This window comes from Dasypus novemcinctus, chromosome 2, assembly GCF_030445035.2.
Source record: "Dasypus novemcinctus isolate mDasNov1 chromosome 2, mDasNov1.1.hap2, whole genome shotgun sequence".
NCBI classification, from domain to species: Eukaryota; Metazoa; Chordata; class Mammalia; order Cingulata; family Dasypodidae; genus Dasypus; species Dasypus novemcinctus.
This window is the reverse complement of record NC_080674.1, coordinates 44559289-44584280: the sequence shown is the minus strand read 5'-3', so window position 1 is coordinate 44584280 and position 24992 is coordinate 44559289. Positions and strand designations below refer to the sequence as shown.

General features: G+C 37.8%; 1 protein-coding gene across 6 annotated transcripts in view; it reads left to right on the top strand.

The window, feature by feature from the left end:
• The window catches only part of C6 (complement C6), a 101786-nt gene extending 77211 nt beyond the window's left edge, over positions 1 to 24575 (top strand). For all 6 annotated transcript variants that reach the window (XM_058308417.2, XM_004448210.4, XM_004448211.3 and 3 more), the window contains 5 exons: positions 6121 to 6253; positions 7200 to 7388; positions 13431 to 13521; positions 16070 to 16311; positions 21856 to 24575. In XM_058308417.2, coding sequence (XP_058164400.1) covers positions 6121 to 6253; positions 7200 to 7388; positions 13431 to 13521; positions 16070 to 16311; positions 21856 to 22037 — 837 coding nt within the window. In that variant the 3' untranslated portion in view covers positions 22038 to 24575. The remainder of the gene's footprint in view (positions 1 to 6120; positions 6254 to 7199; positions 7389 to 13430; positions 13522 to 16069; positions 16312 to 21855) is intronic.
• Positions 24576 to 24992: the final 417 nt, after the last annotated feature.

Below are 24992 nucleotides of genomic sequence, written 5' to 3'. Positions count from 1 at the left end.
AATGACTGAAGTGATGAATGAACAACTATGTGATTATACTGAATAACACTGATTGTAACTTTGGATGGAATTATGCTGTATTAATATGTATCAACAAAATTGATTTGTAAATTTTTTTTAAAAAGGAATGAAGTAAAAAAGCACATTAGGAGCATACAACAGCAGACTTCAAATGATAGAAGAAAGAATAAGTAATACAGAAGACAGAACAGCTGAAATTAAGTAGAGAGAACAGAGAAAAAAAGAATGGAAAAAATTGAGCAGTTGCTCAGGGAATTTAATGATAACAAAAAGCACGACAACATATGTGCCATGGAAGTTCCAGAAGAAGAGATTGGAAAAGGGGCAGAAAGAGCATTTAAGGATATGATGGCTGAAAACTTCCCAACTGTCATGAAAGAAATAAATTTACATGTCCAAGGAGTGCCACATACCCCAATCAGAAGAATCTAAAAAAACATACTCCAGTACACATAACACTCAGAATGTTAAATGTCAATGATAAAGGAAAATTCTGAGAGTGTGAAAGGAGAAGAAAACTATCACATATAAGGGACACCCAGTAAGACTTAGTGTTGATTTCTCATCAAGAACCAGAGAGGTGAGAAGACAGTGATATAATCTAATTAGAATACTGAAAGAGAAAAATTGCCAGCTGAGTATTTTTTATCTGGAAAAACTGTCCTTCAAATATGAAATGAGTTTAAACTATCCACAAAATAACAGAAATTAAGAGAGTTCATAAAAAAGAATCTGCATTTGCAGGATGTATTAAAGGGAACTTTACAGTCCAAAAGAAGAAAACAGTAAAGAGAGATTTGGAGTAGAATATAAAGGAAAGAATAGCTGAAAGGATAATCAAAATACTAAAAAGACAGAATAAAATAAGATATTTTATTATTTTAAATATGAACATCAAAGAATAAAATGGTGGAAGTAAATAATGCATTCATAGTAATATCATTGAATGAGAACAAACTCCCCAATCAAAAGATTTAGACTGGGAGAATAGATTAAAAAGTAAAAAATGAGCTAGCCATTTGCTATCTATAAGATACCCATCTTATGCCCAGGAGTACAAACCAGCTGAAAGGTGAAAGATTGGAAAAAGATACTCCATGCAAAGAGTAACCAAAAAAAAGCAGGGGTAGCTATACTAATATCTGACAAAATAGACTTTAAAAGGAAAAAAAAAAAACTTGTAAGAGAGATAGAAGGTCATTATATATTAATGAAAGGGACAATCCACCAGGAAGAAATAACAATCATTAATATCTATGCACCTAACCACGGTACCTCAAAATGATGAGGAAAACTCTGGTAAAACTGAAGGGAGAAATAGGCATCTCTACAATAATAGTTGGAGACTTCAACACACCACTCACATCATTAGATAGAACAATTAGGTGGAAGATCAACAAGGAAACAGAGAACTTGAACACTATGATAAACGAGCTAGACCTAACAGACATATGCAAATGATCATGGGTCTTTGCAGTGATCATGGTTCTTTCTCCAGGATACACTACATGTTTGGGCACAAAGCAGGTCTCAATAAATATAAAATGACTGAAATCATACAAAATACTATCTCAGATCATAATGAAATGACTGGAAATAAATAATAGATGGAAAAGGGGGTAATTTGCAAATATATGGAGGCTAAACAATATACTCCTAAACTATCAGTGGGTCAAAGAAGAAATTGTAAGTGAATTTAGTAACTATATTGAGATGAATGAAAATGGGAACACAACTTATCAAAATGTATGGGATATAAGGTTATAGTGAAGGCAGTGCTGAGAGGGAAATTTTTAACTCTAAGTGCCTATATTAAAAAGAAGAAAGAGTTAAAGTCAAAGATCTAACTGAACAACTGGGGAAACTAGAATAAGAATAGCAAACCATTCCCAAAACAAGCAGAAGGAAAGAAATAATAAAGATTAGAAAAGAAATAAATGAAATTGAGAACAACAACAACAAAAATAATAGTGAAAAATCAATGAAACCAAAAGCTGGCTCTTTGAGAAGATGAATAAAATTGACAACCCTTTACTAGACTAACAACAAAATAAAAGAGATGGTTCAAATGACTAAAATCAGAAATGAGGGAAGTGGATTTGGCTCAACTGATAGAGCATCTGCCTGTCATATAGGAGGTCCAGGGTTCAAACTCAGGGCCTCCTGACCCATGTGGTGAGCTGGCCCACGCACAATGCTGATGCGCGCAAGGAGTGCATGCCACGCAGGGGTGTCCCCCATGTAGGGGAGCCCCGTGCACAAGAAGTGTGCCCTGCAAGGACAGCTGCCCCACGAGAAGAATGTGCAGCCTGCCCAGGAGTGGCACTGTACACATGGAGAGCTGATACAGCAAGATGACACAACAAAAAGACACACAGATTCCCAGTACTGCTGACAAGAATGCAAGTGGACACAGAACACACAGCAAATGGACACAGAGAGCAGACTACAGTGGGGTGGGGGGTGTAAGGGGAGAGAGATTTAAAAAAAAAGAAATGAAAAGAGGAGGTTACAACTGATCCCACAAAAAATAAAAATATCAGAAGAGGATATGGTGAGAAACTGTATGCCAACAAACCAGACAACCCAGATGAATTGGACAAATTCCTAGAAATGTACAAACAACTTACTTTGACTACATGAAATTCAAGGACTCAACAAAACAATCATATTTAAAGAGATTGAATCAGTCATCAAAAATCTCCCAACAAAGAAAAGTCCAGGACCAGATGACTTTCACAGGTGAATTCTACTAAGCATTTCAAGAAGAATTAACTCCCATCCCGTTTAAACTCTTCCAAAAAATTGAAGAAGTGAAAATTATCCAACACATTTTATGAAGCCAACATCACCCTAATACCAAAGCCAGATACATGTACTACAAGACAAGAAAATTACAGACTAATCTCTCTAATGAAAAAAGGTGTAAAAATTCTCAACAGAGTTGCATAAAGAATCCAAAAACATATCAGAAGAATTATGCACTATCACCAAATGGGATTTATTCCTGGTATGACAGGGTGGTTCATCATGAGAAAATCAATTAATGTAATATACCACATTAACAAATTGAAGGGAAAAAAAACACACGATCATCTCAATTGATGCAGAAAAGCCATTTGACAAATTCCAGCATCTTTTCTTGAAAAAACAAACAAACAAACAAACTGAAACATAGGAATAAAAGGGAAATTCCTCAATATGATAAAGAGCATATATGGAAAATCCACAGCTAACACTGTATTTCATGGGGAAAGGTTGAAAGCTTTCCCTCTAAGATCAGTAACAAGACAAGGATGACAATTGTCACAATTGTTATTCAATATTGTGCTAGAAGTTCTAGCTAGAGCAATTAGGCAAGAAGAAAAAAAAAACACATAAATATAAAAGCCAGGACCATAAACTTACTAGAAGAAAATGTAGGGAAACATCTTCAATATCTTGTGGTAGGTAGTGGTTTCTTGCATCTTATACCCAAAGCATGAGCAACAACAACAACAACAAAAATAGATAAATGGCACCTCCTCAAAATTAAACACTTTTTTATTTTTTATTTTTCTAGGTAGTGGGGGCTGGGAATTGAACCCGGGACTTCATATGTGGGAAGCCAACACTCAACCACTGAGCCACATCTGCTCCCCTGAGTTGGTTTTTTCATTTGTTTTGCTCGTTGCTTGTCTTTGTTTTTTCTAGGAGGCACTGGGAACTAAACCTAAAACCTCCCATGTGGGAAGCAGGTGTTCACCTGCTTAAGCCACATCTACTCCCCAAATTAAATACTTGTGCACCTCAAAGGACTTTGTCAAAAGGGTGAAAAGTAAGATGACTCAATGGGAGAAAATATTTGGAAATCACATCCAATAAGAATTTAATTTCCGGTGGGAGGTATATGGGGACTTCATATTTTTTTAATGTAACATTAAAAAAATAAAGACAAAGAAATTTAAAAAAAAAAAAAAAGAATTTAATTTCCATGATATTTTAAAGATACAGCAATTAAACAATAAAAAGACAAATGACCTGTTTTAAAAATTGGCAAAAGACTTAAATAGACATTTTTCCAAAGAAGTACAAATGGTGAAAAAACACATGAAAGAATGTTCACCATCACTAGCAATTAGGGAGCTGCAAACTAAAGCTACAATGAGATATTATTTCACACCTATTAGAATCGCCACTACTAAAAAAGACAGAAAACTACAAATTTTGGAGAGTATGTGGAGAGATAGGAACACTTACTCACTGTTGGTGGGAATGAAGAATGGTACAACCACTGTGGAGGACTATTTAGCAGTTCCTAAAGAAGTTGAATAGAGATTTGCCACTGGCTTACCTATTTGTTGCTTCCTTTTGCTTTGAGAATTTGTTTCAAGAGACATACACACGGGTGATATTTTGGTGAACTGTCTGTTTCCCATCATAACCCTGCAAAAACATCCGAGAGTGTCCTTACTTACTGACAACTTGGAAGGTTTTCTGTACCACTTGGGGCTCTGCGCTGTCACACCAACTTCAGTTTCACTCGAGGCAATCCTTCTTCCCTTCATGTCCTTGTTTGGACGCCAGTTGCTGAGCTTCCCTTTGAGTCCCACATTGGGCACCAGTTGTTGTGCTAAGTCAGCAATCAGTTGCCTTGAAGGGAAGGCAAAGCAGAACTTTATGAAATAAAGGACAGAGAGAGAGGCACAAGAGAGGAGAAAAAGATGGGACCAGGGGACTCACAGCTTCTGGAACTGACAGCCTCAACCCTAGTTTCCACATCGCATTTATTTGGACACTAATGAGCAGCTGTTTGCTATCAGAACTGCAACACCATCTACAATAACAGACAGCAACTGCAACATTTACAATAACAGGAAGCAACTGCAACATCTACAATAAGGGGGCATTTACAATAACAGGAAGCAATTGCAACATCATCTACAATAACAGGAAGCAACAAATAGATAAGCCAGTTTCCCACAACAAGCTAGGAATACCACTACTAGGTATATACTCAGAAGAACTGAGAGCAGTGACATGAACAGGCATCTGCACACCAATGTTCATAATGGTGATATTCACTGTGCCAAGAGATGGAAACAACCCAGGTGTCCATCAACTGATGAATAAACAAACTATGGTGTATACACACAATGGAATATTATGCAGCTGTAAGAAATGAAGGTGTGAAGCATATGATAACATAGATGAACCTGGAGGACATTGTGATTGGGCTATTATGGACTAAATATACTGCTTAAACTCATGGAGTTAATAACTAGAATATAGGTCACCAGAACATAGAATGATATTTTTAATGTAATATTTTGTGCTATGTATCTTTTTAAAAAAAAGATAATTTAAGTAAAGGGAATAAAAGAACATAGAATGAAGACAGAGAATGGAAAGCTAAACTGTGCAGAATTGGTAAAAAAGTTTGTGAGTCTTTGGAAATGAATGGGAAAGGTGAAAGCACAACATAGTATTTGTAACTAGCAGTGCTATTATATGCATGTGACAGTGGTTGAAAGGGAAATTCTAAAGTCATATATATTATTAGAAGGAAAACTAAAAAAATTTAACATGGAACTGTATTTCATAGTAAAGCCTCGTGAAATATGAATATAGCTAATATTTCATATATAAGACTATTTTTTCTTTGAAACTGAACAAAAGTATGTTAATGTTACAAAATGTTAATATCAGGCAAAAAGAAAAACAAACTCTATTATGCACGTAAAAGATTCCATTTATATAAAATGTAAATAGAAATCAATTATATTAACGGTTATGTAGGATAGTGGGGTTGAGAGATGACTGCTAAGGGGTGTGAAGGTTTTCTTTTTGGAGTAATGAAATTGTTCTAAAATTTTTTGTGGTGGTAAATGCACATCATGATTATACTAAAAGTCATTGATTGTACACTTTGGGGAAAAAAAAGTAGTGATGTCATAGGAAAGGAGGAGAGGTCTTTGGGCAACTGTAGAAGTAGAAATTGACAGGACTCTGTGAGCACATACAGGAGAGAAGAATAGAAAGAATACTGGACAACTCTGGGGTGTTTCAAGTTTGTGATTCATAGCACTAATTATTTGCTGGTTTTGGTTTTAATTCTAGAATGAAAAGAAACTATACTCAGTTGGAGAAATAATTGAAATTTCATGCCTTACTGGATTCAAAGCTGTTGGATACCAGTACTTCCGATGCTTACCAGACAGGACCTGGAGACAAGGAGATGTGCAATGCCAACGTGAGAATCTGGGCAAACATTTTGGGTCACTGCTTTAAAGAATGAATGTGCCCATTGTAAATAGAGAAAATTCACACCCTTAAATCTGTACATTTTACTAGTTTTTAGTAACTCAGGTAAAAAGATTTGGTGAAGCAGAAAATAGGGCTCATTTGCTAAATTTAGATTTCAAAATATCTTTATATTTCAATTCTTGTCTATTATCTTCATACTCCCACTACTGTGAAGCACATATACTTAAAGAGAAATCCAGGAATCTACAGACCACATCTAACCGCAGACATCTGCTTGTCTGATGTATAAATTGATGCAAATTGATGAGTCCCAGGAAAATAAGACTTATATTCATTATGTCATAAATAGGAGATTTTGTAAGATGCAGCTTTCTCCATGGCACTGCTCCTTGGAGCACATTCACATTCTTTGCTGAAGAAAAGTGAACATGTCTTCTCATGAGGGTCTTGCCCTCATAAACTTGCAGCCTCTGCACACACCCGTGATTCAGTAAAGTGAAAAACTAAATTCAAAGAGGCTCAGATGGGGATCTCAAAAAGGTTTTATGGTCATACCATGAAGCAGAGCTCAGACCATTGTCAATTAAATGACCTGCCTCTGTGTCACCCACAATATGGTGAATTGCTTTTTAGGAAATCCACTAGGGAGAAGAGGGAAGAAAAATATTTCTTGAAAAGAATAGGTCCAATAATATTACAAAAGTTGAATGTGTCTGGATCCAGTTTCTTAACAAAGAAACCTCAGATAATGGAACTAAAGGGAGTTTCTCAGAGGAAGATACTCTGAAGAGAGGCCTTGGGGGAACCCCGTTAAAGCTTAATGAATACAGTAAATCTTATTAAAGTTGCATCTTCAGTTGCAAAAAAATCAGCCTACATTTGTTTGAGCATCTGCTCCACTAAAATCACTTGAAATGTTTCTCTCCCTACAGGGACAGGGTGCCACAAGCCATTTGTGCAGGAAGTCCTGACCATCTCACCATTTCAGAGGTTATATAAAATTGGTGATTCCATTGAGCTAACCTGTCCCAAAGGCCTTGTTGTTGCTGGGCCATCGAAGTATACTTGCATGGGGGATTCCTGGATACCGCCCATTCCAAACTCACTCACCTGTGAAAAAGGTGAGTAGCAGCTCAGGAATCTGGTGTCTGCTAAGGTGGTGCACCCCAAGATTGGTAATATATCATCTCCAGTGGCCTTATTTCTTATGCCTGTTTTGAAAAGAAAGCTGAAGATACGGTTGAAGGCCTAGATTATATTTCACCCTCTGTGAATAATAAGGTAAGGCAACAAATGGGAAGTTAATTGGGCAAGTGGATGTCTTTAGAAGGTGAGTTCAATTTTCTTTTCCAATATAAAACTTAAGTATTTTGAGGGAATACAGGCTCTCTCATCTAACAAATAGCAGACTCGAGAGTTAACTGAAAGTTTTGGTCAAAGTGGAGAACCATTAAAAATGTAGTACACATATTATTTTATCCTATAACATAGAAATGTATTTCCCAGTTTCCCAATGTCGGACCAAGCTATTTTATTTCCTAAAGGATCTCCTAATTAGAGCTCCAAGTCTTCTTCTTTGAGTAAAGCACACTCATAATTAATCATCCGTATTATCTTTTATTAGTTTCTCTAAAACAATAGCTTTTCACTCCAGGTAGGGCACTTTAAAAACAGACTAAAAACAAAAAACAAAAAACAAAGCCAAAAAAACCCCCACCTCTGCTGGGGTTGGGGCATCCTACATACTCTAATTTTATTGAGCAGAGGGAAACTAAGCAGCATTGGGTGTTTCTTTAAAAGGTCTCCTAGCTAATCTAAATGGGCATCCAGTGTTGAGGAACCATTGTTTTGAAGAGGTGTAATCTCAGAGATTCTTGAGAAGCAAATTGACAGAACACATTTAGATTTTTTTTCTTTAATCTTTTAGTTATCTTGTCCACAACTAATTAAAACATTTTTTCTTTTGAAAATCGCCTTCATTAACTAATTCCAAGTTTTCAACTGGCTATTCATTAAAATAACTCCTTTTCTACTCCTTTATTTTATAAGTTATGTTATAGTCAATCAACCTACACAATAACTATAACAACTATAATTCACATAAACAGATTTGGAAACAAGCAAAACTGACTCTTGCTAAAGATATAGCCCAACTGGTGGGAACAAAAGTGTGAAACTGTAAAAAAAAAAGCTGCCCGTAAATCCTGAAAATTCAGTGTGAAACAGTAAGAAGCAGGTACAAAGAGACTGGAGAGCATTAGTTAATCTGCACCCCTGTTAAATGAAGGCCAACTAAGAGACTATTTCTTATCTTTCAAATCTCTCAATATGCTTTTCAAATAATTTCACATTAGTAACCAGAGAATCCTTGAGAAGGTATCTGAAATGCTAGTAGATTAGACCCATTTTGCTTATGGAAAAACCAGAGGCTCAGAGTGGCTACGTGAAATATAAAGTTAGGCAGTCCGGGTCCAACAGGGAGTAGACAACAGTTCTGCTAATTCCTCAAAGTCTTTGCAAGATTCTTGAGTTCTGTATTCCCTTCTGGACTTTTATAACATGAAAGAAAGGGAGGGAAAGTTAATCTATTGAATAACCTTAAATAAAAGTCTTGATAGAGCTGGTAGAAACTGGCGAGAATTTCAGGTTAATATGATATTTTGGTTTCACTAGAAAATCCTCTTCCCTACACACATAACAGTACATGCACACATACATACACATGCATGTGCGAGTGTCCCCCCCACAGAACCATAGATGGAAAAGAAATAGAAGTTATAATCCAAATAGAGAGCTATGAAATATTCTACATCTAAAAAAAGGAAATAAATATCCTATGTTTTATACTTTCTCAATGAGGGCAATCATAGAAAAAGAAAATAATCCATAAAACCGTACGTTTTCTTCTTAAGGTTTGGAGAGCTGTGAAGTATAGAGAATTTCCCTGGCTGTCAGTTGACCAGGGAAAGAATCTTAATTCCTTTAACGGAAAAAGAGTTTTGAAACTCTCAGTGTGAAAACAAGCTCTCAAAGGAGTAAGATGCTACACGCCTCCACAGTTACTTTTTTCCTTCCTCTGAGAAATTAACACTTTCAATAGCACTTCAGAAGACCCCTTTGCCCTTAGCACTTTGAAGATAACTACAGTTTCCATTTACATGTTGCTTACAAACTGTTCTGCGAGGGTGTGGGCAGCTGAGTGCCAGTTGCAGCTTCAACCTCACATTTAGTCGGGGAGCAAAGGCTCCTTATGATCACATTACTGGTTATGGAGCAATGCTCTGTGCCTCTTGGAAATAATTTATATCTAATGGTTCCTCCATGACCATATTGAATTATAAAGGTCAAAAAAACCTAACTATTCAAGAAACCAAAGAATAACAGCCCCATGTCTTCATAACTGAGGCCTTACCAGGTCTCCAGTTTCAAGAAGGTTCTGAGCTGAATTTCCTACAAGGGTCCAAACACGGTAAAAGAGGGTAATGGAAATAGCAGGGACAAAGAAAACACACAAAATGCTTTAAAATGTTTATTTTTGACTCTAACATAGACCTCTTTTCCCTACCAAAACTTCACCTAACAGCCTGTGAGTAGAAACTGGGACCTGAATATTCTCTTTTGTCCTCTAATGTGTCAAAGTATATAAAATCTGTCTACTGCCCTCCTTCAACAATTATTTGCTTACCAAAGTCACTTGGTTCTGTGAATGCCTGATTAGTACAATCCAAACCAGGAAGTCTAATTTTATCTAACAATGTCAGGAGATTGACTCCATGTTCAATTCAACCACTCTAAAGTTTCTCTGATGATCCTCTATTATAAGTAAAACAACCAAGATTTTTCCCTCCCATGTCATATACCCTGTGTTATTCCCTCTACACATTTAATTCTCATCTTAGGTCATGCACCCTTTCCTCAGGGATCTTTCCTTAAGTGGGGTCTTTTTGTTATATACTCTACTGGACCCATATACCCCTGATTCAGAAAACATATCTCAGACATTAATCATAAATTCACTACTAAAAGTATTTTATTGTTTGTTTTCCAACTATCCTTTAGCTTCATGACCACAGCTTTTTTCTTTTTTTTTCCCCACCATAATATAGTAGTGCCTAGAATATCATGTAGTGATAAATAGCTACATTTAGGAGTTGCATTTCTCCATTAGGTCTTCTTGTAAGAAAATTTGGTTTTCAGGTCATTACCCCTCAAAAAATATTTATGCTATCATCATCATTGACATCCTATTACAAAACCTAATGGACGTTATTTTGGTCCTCATCTTCTTTGACCTCTAGGCAACATTGAACAGTGTTGACCTTTTTCTGGACATATTTTCTTCCGTTGGTTTCCAAGACACAACACCATCTTGTTTAGCTCCTGCCTCTCTGGCTGTTGCCCTCTGTTTTTGACAAGTTCCTGCCCGTGCTTAGCCATTAAATTTTCCAGTTCTTCAAGGCTCAGATCTGTTCCCTTACCTCATGTTATGCTCTCCTGCTGGGAATCTTACTCACAGCTATAGCTTCAATGATTGTCCATGTAGCAATAACAAATTTAAATATTTAGCACAGTCTTCTCCACTGAGCTTCAGACTGTTATATCCAAATTCTTACGTATCTATTTTGTTTGAATGTCTCAGAGATAACACGAATTCAACATATGCAGAGAAAAACTATTTTTTTTTTAGACTTATTTTATTTCTCTCCCCTTCCCCCCCTCCCCCATTGTCTGCTTTCTGTGTCCATTCACTGTGTGTTCTTCTGTGTCTGCTTGTATTATCAGGTGACACTGGGAAACAGTGTCTCTTTTATATTGTGTCATCTTGCTGCATCAGCTCTCTGTGTGTGCAGCACCACTCCTGGGTGGGCTGTGCTTTTTTCACACGGGGTGACTCTCCTTGTGGGGTGCACTCCTTGCATGTGGGGCTCCCCTATGTGGGGGACACCCCTGTGTGGCATGGCCCTCCTTGCACACAGCAGCACTACACATAAGCCAGCTCACCACACAGGTCAGGAGGCCCTGGGTATAGAACCCTGGACCTTCTATATGGTAGACGGTTGCTCTATCAGTTGAGCCACATCTGCTTCCCCAGAGGAGAACTCTCGATTCATCGCGTACCTCACCCTAAAACAAATCACTTCCTAATATTTCCTATTTCAGTTAAGGCACCAATGTCTATTGTCTTATGCAAACCAGAAACCTGAGAATCACACTTGACTGCTCTCATAACTTATTCACAATATATAATGTCATCTATTTTACCTGATAACTGTTTCTCAAATTTATCTTCTTCTCTCCATGTCCACCTCAGCCACTCTCATCCAAATTACCATCCTCTTTTACATGAATTACTATAATTACCTGATAGATTGTCTATACATAGCCCTCTTGTCCACTATGCCTCTTCAATTCCATTTTCCACACAGAAGCCAGAATGAATTTCTTATTCAAAATCTAGACCAAACATTATCACACCTTCCCCTGCTTCAAAACACTTTAATAAAGTAAAGTGAAAAAAAAAAAAACCAGCAAAACAAACCCTCCCAATGCCCTAGAATATCTTACACAACCTGCACCCACTTATTTCTCTGGGTGCATCATGTTCCATGCTCTTGTTTCTCTGCTCTTCAACCACACTGGCCTTTTCAATTTCAGGTAAATCACATGCTGTCTCTCCTTTGAGCACATTTGTACCTGATGTTTTCCTCTGCTTTAAACACTCCCCCTTCCTTCTTCCCATTGTACCATTTCTGTCTTAGTTTTCAGGACTGCTATGACAAATCCCATACAATGGGTTAGTTTAAAGAAGAGGAATTTATTGTCTCATGGTTTTGAAGGCTAGAAGTCAGACATCAAAATATTGGCAGGTCTTGCTTCCTACCGGAATTGGCAGCATTCTGGCAATCCTCCATTACATGGGGATTTCTCTCTCTTTGTGCTTGCTACTCTGGTTTCCACTGACTTCTGGCATCTACTAACTGCTTCTGAGTGTCCTCTGCCTTATAAGGACTCCAGTCATATGGATTAAGACTCACCCTCATTCAAATAGGCCTCATCTAAATAGGATCTTCAAAGATCCTATTCACAAATGAGTCCACATCTTAACTAATAATTACGTATTCAAAGTTCATATTTACAAATGGGTTCACACTCACAGGTGTGAAGTTTTAAAACTTCAACATGTCTTTTGTGGGGGATATAATTCAGTCCCCAACATAACCTTCCTGGCACATTGATTTTCTTGGTTGTGTGCTTTATTTTTAATAGCACCAATAACAGTAGGAATTAGATTTGTACTAATGTGTTTCATTAACCTCTTTCTGCCCCTTCAGAGGCACTCTGCCTCTGTGAGCACAGGTCTAGGTCAGATTTTGCTCACATCACTAGCCCAAGAACTTAACACAGGTTGGGATCATCATAGATGATCAATAAATATTTGGAAAACAAATGAAAATATGAACAATTCCATGTTCTTTAGCTCTCAAAACTTAATGGCAGGGAAACGGATGTAGCTCAACCAATTTGACTCCCATCTACCATATAGGAGGTCCAGGGTTCGATGCCCAGGGCTTCATGGTGAGAGAAAGCTGGCCCATGCATTGAGCTGGCCCATGCAGAGTGCCGGCCCACACTGGAATGCCACCCCACACAGGAGTGCCAGCCAACATTGAGAGCTGGTGCAGCAAGATGACGCAACAAGAGACACAGAGGAGAGAAAATAAGAAGATGTAGCAGAACAGGAAGTTGAGTTGGCTCAAGAGTGTAGTTGCCTCTCTCCCACTCTGGAAGGTCCTGGGATCAGTTCTCAGAGCTGCCTAATGAAAATACAAGCAGACACAGAAGAACACACAGCGAATGAACACAGAGAGCAGACAATGGGGGGAATGGGGCAGGGGCAGACAGGAAATAAGTAAAAGAAATCTTTTTAAAAAAACAAAAAACTTAATGGCAGTTCTGGGTTAGAAAATGACAATACGTGAGCACTGAAGAGGACCTTTCAAATAGAATATTTCATGACAATGTATTTGGAAAAGACAAAATGAACATTCTCACTCCAGGAATAAATGAGAACCCTTCACCACTGCCTTTTTCTCCTGAATTCAAACTTACCACTTGGAATCCATGCTGCGCACTGTTCTTTTCTCCCTTTTCATTTCTTCCAGATTTTCTGACAAAATTAAAGGGCCATTGTCACCCAGGACAAAAAGAGTCAGGATCTGAATGCATTTGCTTGTCTCCAGAAGAAGACTGTAGGTACGAGATACTCTATTAACTGTGTTTGGAAACTGAGAAACCTAATCTAGTGTAACCAACTTGATAGAGGAGTTGAGCTTATTGTAGCACAGACATGAAATGCATTAATTTTTCATATAACTGAGACCACTGTGCTCTCTTGAACCTTTCCTTCCTTACTGAGTAGCAAGGTTTCTTAATTCTCTTTCAGCTTGGTTCTCTAAGTTTGCTTGGCTTAAAACAGTCTTATTTGGGTTATAAAGTTTTACTCCTGTCCATTTTAAAACTTAAGATTAATTATCTCACAGTTCTTGCCCCTGTTCCTAAGTTCAGGGCATGTTGTGGCTCTCAAAGCTTGGAATGGATGAAGTGGTATGTAAGTGGACTACACACATACATACACACTCCTTTAGCAGTTTACTCCTTCATGCTGGGGCAGAGATTATGGAGAAGATAAATGATACGTATTTGGTATAAGTGTCATATACCATGAGTCTCTTCTCTTAATTGGTACATTGTCTTTTCTTTACATGAACAAACCCAGGAATGAAAATTTTCTTATTAATTTAAGAGCTAGTTTCAGTTACATTTAATAGACAAATCCAAAATAGCATTAGCTTAAGATAAAATGTAGTCTCTCTGTCTCATGAAATAAATGCAGAGGTAGGCAATCTAAGGCTAGTATTGTGAGTCTTTTATTTCACATAGGTCTGAGGCCTCTTCTAGCTCTCTGCTCCACCTTCCTTAAATTTATTGCATGGTCCAAGATTGCTCTGCTGGTGCAGGAGGGAAGGATGACCAAAAATGAGTACATTCCCTCATTTAAGAGATATCCTAGATGATTCATCACCTGATTCTTTCTTTAAATTTCACTTATGTATACGGCCACAGCTACCTGCAAGGGAGGCTATGAAATACAGTCCTATGGCTGGATGTATAGCCACTCTAAATGCAATTCCAGTTAAATTACTAAAGAAGAGGGAGTGGGTGTTGCTCAAGCAGTTGAGAACCTGCTTCCCACATGGGAGGTCCTGGGTTTGGTTCCCAGTGCCTCCTACAAACAAAAATCAAAACAAAAAATCAAAACAAATGAAAAAAATAACAACAACAAGCAACAGTTCACTGTCAGCGGAGCTGATTTGGCTCAATGGTTGAGCACCAGCTTCCCACATGAGCTTCCAGGTTCAATCCCTGGCCTGGTACCTCAGGAAAAAAAAAATTACTAAGGAAGACAGAGTGAAAGAACATTGGGATGAGAAGCCAATAGACTCTGCCACAGTTGTTAATACTTTACTTTTAACATTGAATAGTTCTCATGTTCCTCTGTGCTACAGGTGAGTAATTGCTTATAAGGACACATAGATTATTTTTTGTATTGGGTCTTTGAATAATTCCCCTGACATGGGAGACTCAACCCATAGGTGACTTTATCAGCCCTCCTCAGTATCCACCATAAGTGGTACACCTCACAACTCCTTGTTGCTGGAGGGGTCTCACAGAGCAGATGGCCTTCTTGAGAATACCTACACATTTCACATTGTCGACGTAACCCAGAGGAAACTATGTTTCCTTTCTCTTTTTCATAACAAATGGCAAGAATACAGACTAGCCCCTGGAATTCCTCTGTCAGCTCTGCACGCTTCTCTGACCTCTTTTGCTTTTGTTAGGAACTGGAGGTGTTTGGGCGAGTGACTGTCCTCACCTCTTAGAGTGTCTGAATTTAGAAAGTAGTCTTTTTTTCCCAGGTATGGGCTCTGGGGTCAGTTCCTGGAAACAGTCTAACACACAGGTGCACGATTGTTGACTCTAGAGTTGACCTCAGAGAAGGAGCTCAAGATTGGCGCAACCAAGAAGATCTTGTCCTCTCAGCAGGAGAAAGGTTATAGCCACTTGTTATTTCTTGGTAGCAAGAGCCATCCACCTACTTAAAGAGATTAAATAAGTTACCCAGGGAAAGACTTCAAAGTTCATGCTCTTAATCACAATATAGACATACTCGAAAAGCTAGATAATGGTATAAGACTGTAGATGGCATTGTTAAATTGATGTACAATTAATGAGTGTTATCAAATTAAGAGGAAGTATTGGCTATCATGCTCTAGGCTAGTTATGGAAAGCTTCAGAGTATAGCTAAGAATTGACTTGAACAGAGATAGGCCAAAAGGAGAGTGCATTGCTAACTAAGCAGGACATGGAATTGTAGCAAAGGAATAATAATCTAATCAGTTTAGGAGATGTAAAATAATTGTCAGGTGATAAAGAGGGATTTAGGAGGACAGGGAACTAAAAGGACTATTTAAGCCAAGTTATGGAAGATCTTGAATACCAGCCTTTAAAAATTCAGACCTTAACTTGTGGCAATTGGGAGTAAAAACAAGATTAAAATGAAATTGTAGAAGGATGAATCCCAGGCAGCATGCACGATGAAATGGAAGAACTAAAAACAAAAAAATTGACTTGGAAAAAAAAGAAAAAGAAAACAGTCTGGTAAGTTATTTTGATAAATTGGCTAAATGTCCTTTCTTTTCTGATGCTTCTTTGTAAATACTTGCTTTCCTCTCTTGGACAGCCATTATTCAGAAGAACTGTGTGTGTTTGATACAGACTCCAACCATTACTTTACTTCATCTGCTTGTGAGTTTCTGGCTGAGAAATGTTTGAAAAATCAGCAGCTCCATTTTCTACATATGGGTCCTTGCCAAGATGGCCAACAGTTAGAATGGGGTCTTGAAAGGACAAAACTTTCAGTCAATAGCACAAAGAAAGAATCCTGTGGCTATGATACCTGCTATGATTGGGAAAAATGTTCAGGTAAGATCCAAAGGAAACCAGATACTAGAAATACTCTGGCTTAATATCTGTCCCAGTAATATATCTTATTTGCATTGATACATAGTCTTTCTTAAAAACAACTTTTCCTTAATCAAAACTAATTCCTTTTCATTGTGAAAAAAAGAAAAGTATGAAATTATTTAAACAGACAGAAAAATATAATCTGTCCACAATTAGAAATATCTACTTTAAAAACTTTTTTTAATTTTTTTTGTTTCTCTCCCCTTCCCCTTCCTCTACCCCACCCCACCCCAGTTGTCTTCTCTCTGTTGTCTTCTCTCTGTGTCCATTTGCTGTGTGTTCGTCTGTGACTGCTTTTATTCTTATCAGCGGCACAGGGAATCTGTGTTTCTTTTTGTTGTGTCATCTTGCTGCATCAGCTCTCCGTGTGTGCGCTGCGCCATTCTTGGGCAGGCCACACTTTCTTTTGCGCTGGGCGGGTCTCTTTACGGGGCGCACTCCTTACGCGTGGGGCTCCCCTACCCGGGGGACACCCCTGCATGGCAGGGCACTCCTTGCGCGCATCAGCACTGCACATGGGCCAGCTCCACACCAGTCAAGGAGGCCCGGGAAATGTGTGTTGTTCCAGTTCTTTCCCTATGCATATATAGTTAGTATGTGTCTTAGACCTCAGCAAGTGAAGGTGCTGTTCTGATCCCATACTTCAGGGCCCCAAGGTTTGGAGAAACTTCATCAAAATTTTCTATGTCATCCTCTGGTGGCTGGAACCATCTGGAGTCAGGAGTGCTCTCCAGATAGGGATACCTGAACCTGGACTGGGTTCCTTGTGGATACCAATTGTTGGAAGCATTTTTTTCAAAATTTTTAAGTCTCTTAGTTCCAGAAACAAGACAGGCCTGGCAGTACTATTGAGGAGGGATGACTTATGCAGAGTCCTGCATGGGTCTGGGCAGCATTTCTCCTCTTTGGTTCATTCTCTGATTCTCTACTGCCACTACCATGCATGGGGTCAACCAGATGCTCAGAGGAGTACTGGGCTGCTCCAATGGAGTCAACCAGGGGGTGACTAGACCTCATTTCCCGATGGCTTCCTGATGAGCAGAAAGCTCCTGCTTTCCAGTAAGGTCCTCTTTCACAAGATTCCTTGAGATTGGACAGCTAAAGGTTAGTGCTGATATTCTGATTTGGGGTGACTCGAATTGTTTATGTAGACAGAAGCCCCATAAAAAAAATGTTGGCCTGGAACCTCACACAAACAGGTAAGGGTGGCACTTCATATAATACAATTTAATAATAAATTGAGATCATACACAACATACTATTTTATATACTGGTTTTTTCCTCTTACTATATCATGAAGCTATTTCCATGCCATTATGTTTTTCTGCCACATCATTTTTAATGTCTGTAAAAAGTTTATATGGATTTTCTGTGATTTGTTCTTCTTAGGGTATTTAAATTTTCTTCCAGTATATTATTACTATAAACAGTGTTGTAATAGATAAATCTACCGCAAATAAAACTATAATCTAAGATTATTTTTAGCGTATGTCCTACAAAATTGTAATTTCTAGGTAAAAATTATTTTAAAATGCAAAGTTTTTTGTTTTACAACATATCAGTTGCTTTCTAGAAATATTTTTACCATGTAATATACTTATCTGCAACATATGATAATGACTGCCCTCCCACACCCTCACCAAAACTAGGAGTTATCACTGTTTTATATTTTTGCCAATTTGATCACTAAGAAGTGACATTACATTTCCATTTTCCATAAGTTTATTGACCATTAATATTTCATTTGTGAGTTGCTTGGAAGCAGGGACTTCACAGCAGTGTATTTGCTCTGAGTGATGTTTTACCCTGAAATCGTCAAATTAAGTTTCATATAATACCCAGCGATGGGCTGGAAATTAGGATTTAGCAGAACCCAAATATTTTCCTTGTGATATATTTTCAAAAAATTATCTTAAATGAGGGCATAATGTGTGCAATAGAAACTTGTTCAATTTAGAGCTAACTTTTTCTAAAAACCACCTGATTTTTGCAAAATCAAAGTCAAACGCCTTATTGTTCCCCTTGACTCCTCTTTCACTTTCCAATTCAGTGTTCTGCTTAGTCTTGGAAAGGGGAGAGGTCTTATTACCCAAATGTAGTTCTTTCTTGGTCCACTTAAAGCTGATCACCAGGCTCCACCTACTTTGATAGGTTGTAGAATTGGACTCATGGCAGAGGGAAGACATGAGTAGCACTGTCAGCAGGTCACATCTGATGGTAGGAAATCAGGAGGTCAATATCTGGGCTTTCCCACCTTCATGCCATATCTGAACACGGTAATTCTACATAAGAAATTGAAAACAGGGTCCAATATGTACATTGCCAAAAAGCATTACATCATCTTATAGGTAAAAGCTAATATTCTTTTTTTTTCTTTTTGATGCTTGACCAATACCATTACCCAGCTGGTATCTCTCCTAGAAACAATAGTTTGTGGTAGAAAGACTTAAAAACATTATGCAACATTTCATATTTAAAACATCCTTTCTCTGAGAATTGCTAGCATTAAGAACATTGCTGTCAAAAATTCATACAGAAAAATAAAAGGATATTGGATAGCAGGGAGGATAAAGATGGTCCTTGACTATAGGTCAGGTATTTGAGGATTGTTTAGTGAGTTAGCTTCCATTCTTCCTCATTTATCATGGAAAAAATGTCCTGATGGTTCTTATCTACAGAAAGATTTGTTCTTTTTGCTATTTTTCCCATGAATTATTCTTTTCAAATCTGTCTGAGTGAAAAATCATCTATGGCTTACAATTTCATTAAATATCTTTCTTTACTGTTATCATTTATTGTACATATTTCTAATTCCCACAGACTACAGAAGTCTAAGTATATCTGAAAAAAGGATACTAAAATGTTTTAATTAGACAAGATTAATATTGTTCAAATTAGCAGAATATCATGTGAGAATCAAAATAAAACATGAACATTTTTTTGAGAGATTTTATTTAAGTAATTTAAAATAATTTTTTCATTTCTGCACACCACCGGAAAACTCAGTTTTATTTTTCTTAAAGATATGGTCTTCCTCCATAGCCTTCTTTAATTGTGAGCAAAAGCCAATACCCCTGAGAATTCTGTTTGGGGTGGCATTATAGAATGGCATCAATGCACAAACCATGGTGTTTTTGAAGAAAGAGAAAGTTAAAAATTCATTTTATTCACAACCCACTCATGGCAAGTTGGGATATTATTAATTTTGAATTGAATTGTGTATCATCTCAATCAAATTATGTTCTTGATTATATCATGTCCTTTGTTGCCCTTTTTCTTTTCTATCTAAAATGAAATAAGGAAAAGTTTAAACTGAACTAAAGTAACATGAAATTTACTTTTAAAAAGTTCAAAATCAATGGCTCCCCCAGGGAGCCTCTTTTTTATGGATATTAAATGTTTTTCCTGAATTTCAGAAATATTCACCATCAACCAACAGTAAAGGGAAAATTTATTCAGCAGATATACAACTAGCATCCAATACATGTAAGTCACCGTATTAGGCATAGTGAAGTTTCTGAAGATGAAGGACTCTATTGCATTCTTCAAATTGTTCTCAGGTGTTGGGGGAGTATCTTTACACAGTAATTTCATGAATAATTTTAATGTAAGGCAGTTTAGATAAGAGAAGAAAGGGGAGAAGTCTTATTACCCTAGGGAGAGAGGGTTTCATTAGTTGGAAGCATGAGAACTAGATGTTGAAGGATGAATTAATGGAGATGGTGGGAAGATCCTTTGGGTGCTAGTAGTCTGAAGATAATCTTCCTAAGAGTGCAGTCCATGGTCTTTCCATGAGTCTAGGAAATTGACATCCTCTTCTGAGGTGGGACAGTCCCCTGTCCTGCACCAAACCCCTTCCACCAATAGACAAGACTTTCCACTACTAGAATTTTCTCCAGCTGATTGACAAGAGGGCAAAAAAAGGAATGGCGTGGGTTTTTTATTCATGAAATGATCCTATCAAGGGAAAGATGCCCATGAAAACCATATGTATGAGTATTTCCCCCTCTTCTTTCCTGTATTTTCTCCCATCAGTTGAAACACATGAGAAAGGCCTGATGCATGCCTAAAAGAAGTACTCAAGGACCTCATTGCAGTTACTCAGGCTGATTCAGATATTTTAGCAACATGAGTTATCCAAGATCTATCCAATATATCTTTTTGTTACTTATACATGGGCCCCAAAAATTTGAAATCAAATGATCAAGAAGGATTAAGCACCTTGAGAAGGGCTGACTGGGACAAACAGATGGATGAGACATAGTTACTGCTCTCAAACAAAGCACATATAATTGTCTTGGGGAAAAGACATATAAAAAGCCAACTAGCAAAAAAAAAGGGGGGGGGGAGGCAGAAAAAAAAAGCCAACTAGCAAGGAAATATGAAAGTGTCTGATATATTTCTAACAAATTCACACCAGTAACATTTAAGTGAGAAAAAAAGATCAGTGTGGGGGTTAAGTGGCTGTGGACTGCTTCATAGAGGTGGTGAGACCTGTACATCAGATTGGCAAATAAAGGTTGAAAGGACAAAGACTGGAACATCTTAAACATCTTGTGAGAAACAGAGAGGGGGCTAATTCACCTGGAATGGAGAAAGCAGAAAAGATAGTGAAGGAAAGGGATGGTGAGGGCAAACTGTGAAAGACCTTGAATTTGAATTAAAACATGCATAATATATAAATGAGCATATATTCCTTTACTCAAAATTTATATAAAACACTTGACTTTGATAACTTTATCCCTAAATACTTGTTTTAAAACCACTTCATGAACACAAGATGGATATGAATTATATAGTTAATGATCGGGTTGTTCCAAGACCAGGCATCATGAATGAATCACCCAATTTAACTGATTATTAAAAAATTCATATCCCCAGGCCTAACCAAGGAATATTCTAGAAAGAAAATCAACAAATCTGACATAGAGTTATATAAAAAAGTTCAGGCCTGTAAGTCATTTATGTTTTAAAACCTAGCTCTACCCCTTTCTAATTGGGGGACCATGCACAAATCACTTCACCCCTCTGAGCTCAGTTAACTCATCTGTAAAATTAGTATGACAATATATAGATCATATGTGTGTTGTTAGGATTAAATGAAAGAAATCACGTAAAGCATTTGGCATAATACGTGGTTTCATAGCACACATTCAGTAAGTGAGTGCTCAGGGAGTGCCAGTGAGAAAAGAAAGAGGAAACTAGACTGAAGACATTGTAGAAATAGAGTTAACAGGACATACTACCTGAATGTGGGCAGTGAGCAGAGGGAGGTGACAGGGATAGAACAACTGCTGAAACTTACTGGTTTAGAGTGCACTCAGCACTCTTACATCCTGATCACTCCATTCAATGTCAATTGGACTTTTCGGTCATTGCCATTGTTTCAACTTTCTCATACATTGCCACCAAGGAGCTCACCATTCTGGGGAGGAGTTAGGTGAAGCGAAACCCTAACTTACTGTGGTGAGTCAAGTCATACTGTCTCCTTTTCCATTGCAGATTCCACTTCCAAGTGTGTCTGCTTATTACCCAATCAGTGCTTCAAGGGTGGAAGGCAAATCTACTGCGTCAAAATGGGATCGTCGATGAATGAGAAAACAGTGAACATCTGTGAAGTGGGAGCTGTAAAATGTGCCAACAGGAAGGTGGAAATACTACATCATGGGAGATGTTTGGCCTAACATAATTTCTATTCAAATATAATCCCTACAAAAGGGTATTCTTGTAAAAACAGCAGACAGCTCCACCCAGAAGTTAATCACAGGAACTCTTTTGCATTAGTTTCATACAGTTATTGTCATCCTGACTTCCCTGTCTTATCTCCCCTGTTTCAGCCCGTTTCTCCCTGTAGCAAACCCCTAAGTAATAACTTTAACATTAGTCTAGAAATTTTCTTGTTCAGTGATTAGTTCATTTCACTAAAATGATGAGGGGACTTTATGAAGTCTGTGGTATTAAGCATCCTCACTATTAGAAATAAGAACAAACACCAAAATTTCATAATTTCAATGAATCAATAAACTTAGACATCTACAACAGCATGTAAAACTCATTCTAGAACCCAACCTTCATATACTTATTCAAAACAATTTCTGAGTTATCTACAATGTGCCAAGTATTTTTCAAATTTCCAGGGAATCAGCAGCAAAAAAAAAAAACAGGTAAAGTCCTTGCCTTCCTAAAGCTCACATTTATGAGCAAGAAGACATACAACAAGTAAATATATAAAATACATAGTATATTTGATGGTGATAAGTGCTAAAAAGGAAATAAAATAGGGAAGATGAGTCCCCCCCCTTAAGCCTCATCTTATGTAAGGAAACAATCTTATAATAAACTGTAAACATGATTACACTCAAGTGGAAATTACCTTGCTTAAAGTAGTTAAGATAAAACATCTGGAGTTCCATTCTCTCCACCTGGCCAAAAGAGGTCCTTTTTGCCTCAGCTAAAGTTCTTCACTAAGCTTTTAAGCTGAAGTGTGTGAAGGAAGGAAATGGTCAGAGAGTTTTGAAGGAATGATTTGCAGAGTGACTCTTATCTTTCCTATTTAGACCACACCAGGTGGATACCAATTTTTCCCAGAGAAGTCAGGATGTCATTTCAAATTGAAGAAAGAGTCTTTAGAAGACTGGTTCTCCAATATCAGTGTGTATCAGAATCACCTGAAGGGCTAGTTAACAAGATATCCAGGACTTACCCACGGTTTCTGATTCAGTAGGTCTGGGGTGGGGCCTGAGAATTTATAGGTTTAACAACCTTCCAGGTGCTGCTCCTCCCTCTTCCCAATAATCATAGGATGTCAACAAAGTCTAAACATCTTGTAATATCAAAGGGCAAAAATGAGGGAGAAAATACCTAGAATTAGAAGGTGTATTTCCTTGATGTGACAAAATAAAGTTGAGTGGGATTTTCTCTTTTCCCAGGAGATAGCAACTCAGACCCCAAACTGAGAGCAAAGAAGTATTATGTACTCCCACATCCTAATAAAAACCAATAATGTTTGAGTCAAGAAACCTTCTGGACTGAACTGGCTCTGCGCTGCCCAATTCTTATACCCACCCCACAAATTTCCAGGCTATAAAACAGAAGTAGGAGAGGGAGAAAATAGAGCCCTGGCAATGTACAGCCCCATGAATGTATGTTCATAGTAAGTCCTTTGCCTCCCTTGGTGAGGGGGAGGAAGATACTAAAAGTATCCATGGAAGCCAGGTGACTGAAGATCCAAGAGAATCATTTGTAAAGTGTGAGGTTACCTTCAAAGAAGTATATACAAGTGCTGCTCTTACTGGCTGGATGTTGTGGAATCTGGTAGCTACCTTTGGAGAGTTGGGGGCTGAAGAAGTTTCTGGAGGTAATGATCCATGCCCAAGAAATTCTCCCTCACATGAGCATGAGTTCACTTCCTGCCTGGGGAGTGCTGAAGGCTGGATTCTTCTTCAAGGGTGGACTGCAGTGCTCCTGTATTGAGAAGGAGTTGTGTGTCATGACTGGGGGAAAAGATGGGTACAATAGCCCCTTCTCCATCTAAGTCCCAAGACCCTGGGAAGGAATGGAGAATTTGGCAATCCCCATAGCTCTTCATGAAGGAACACAGAGTAGAGGAAATTCAGGTTCCCTGAGGCCATCCTGAGTCTGACACATGAACCTCTGCAAAGTGCCAAAAGGAGACCCTGCTGTCCTTCGCACAGAGAACTCTTTAATTACGGGTAAATCAAAGCACCATCTGAAGGAAACCCAGGGACCACCAATAACGTACACAACCAGAGTCAGTAAGGACAAGTCCAGAGGTGACACTCCATCTCTGACTAACATAAAACAACCCTTGCCATCTCTGCTAGACCCCTTCATGGCTTCCATAACCAGAGGAACTACTACTAGAAATAGAAGGGAGAGAGGTGCCCTAGAATGAAACATGATCCTTCCCATCTTCAGTGAGGTAGGAGAGGTTGGAAACAGGTCCACAAACCTGGCTGGCACTGGAGAGAAGATGACATTTACATTAGATATGAGATTGCAGATGTAAACTGAATCAAATTTTAAAAGCAGAAAGTGATGGAAAATTAAGGGATCTGTCATGTATTTAACTAAAATAAAAGAAAAATGGAATCTGAACAAACCTAGTGAAAGCTATGATTGGAAAGAAATGTTTCCATGGGTTATAATAGCTATTACAGTCATATTGCTTGATTAAAATCAGTAATGCTTGTTTTAAAATATTTTATTCTTTTATTTGTAGACATCTTCCCTTTTAATGGTGATTGGTTGGTCTTTTTACGACTTCATCTACCTTTGTTTTAAAGAATTTTTTGAGCGCCCTAATCCATTAAAGTTTGCATTAGGCTAATTTGCATACCATTTACCAGCTGAATTTTTCACACTCTGATATTAATATTAATATAATAATTTAGTACAATAACTGTTAAGAGCTATGATAAAATGATCATCATGAAGCAAGGAGCAAAACTAATACTTGGAATTGGGACCTAGAATCTCCAGCTTGTCCTAGGAGATGAAATAAATTCTAAGTTAAAGGTAAAATCTTTATCTTTTAGGCTACTAGAGATGAAAACTAGGCACACATGCTTCTGCCTTAAGTAACTAGGAACCAATTCAGGGCTTTTTCAAAAATATGG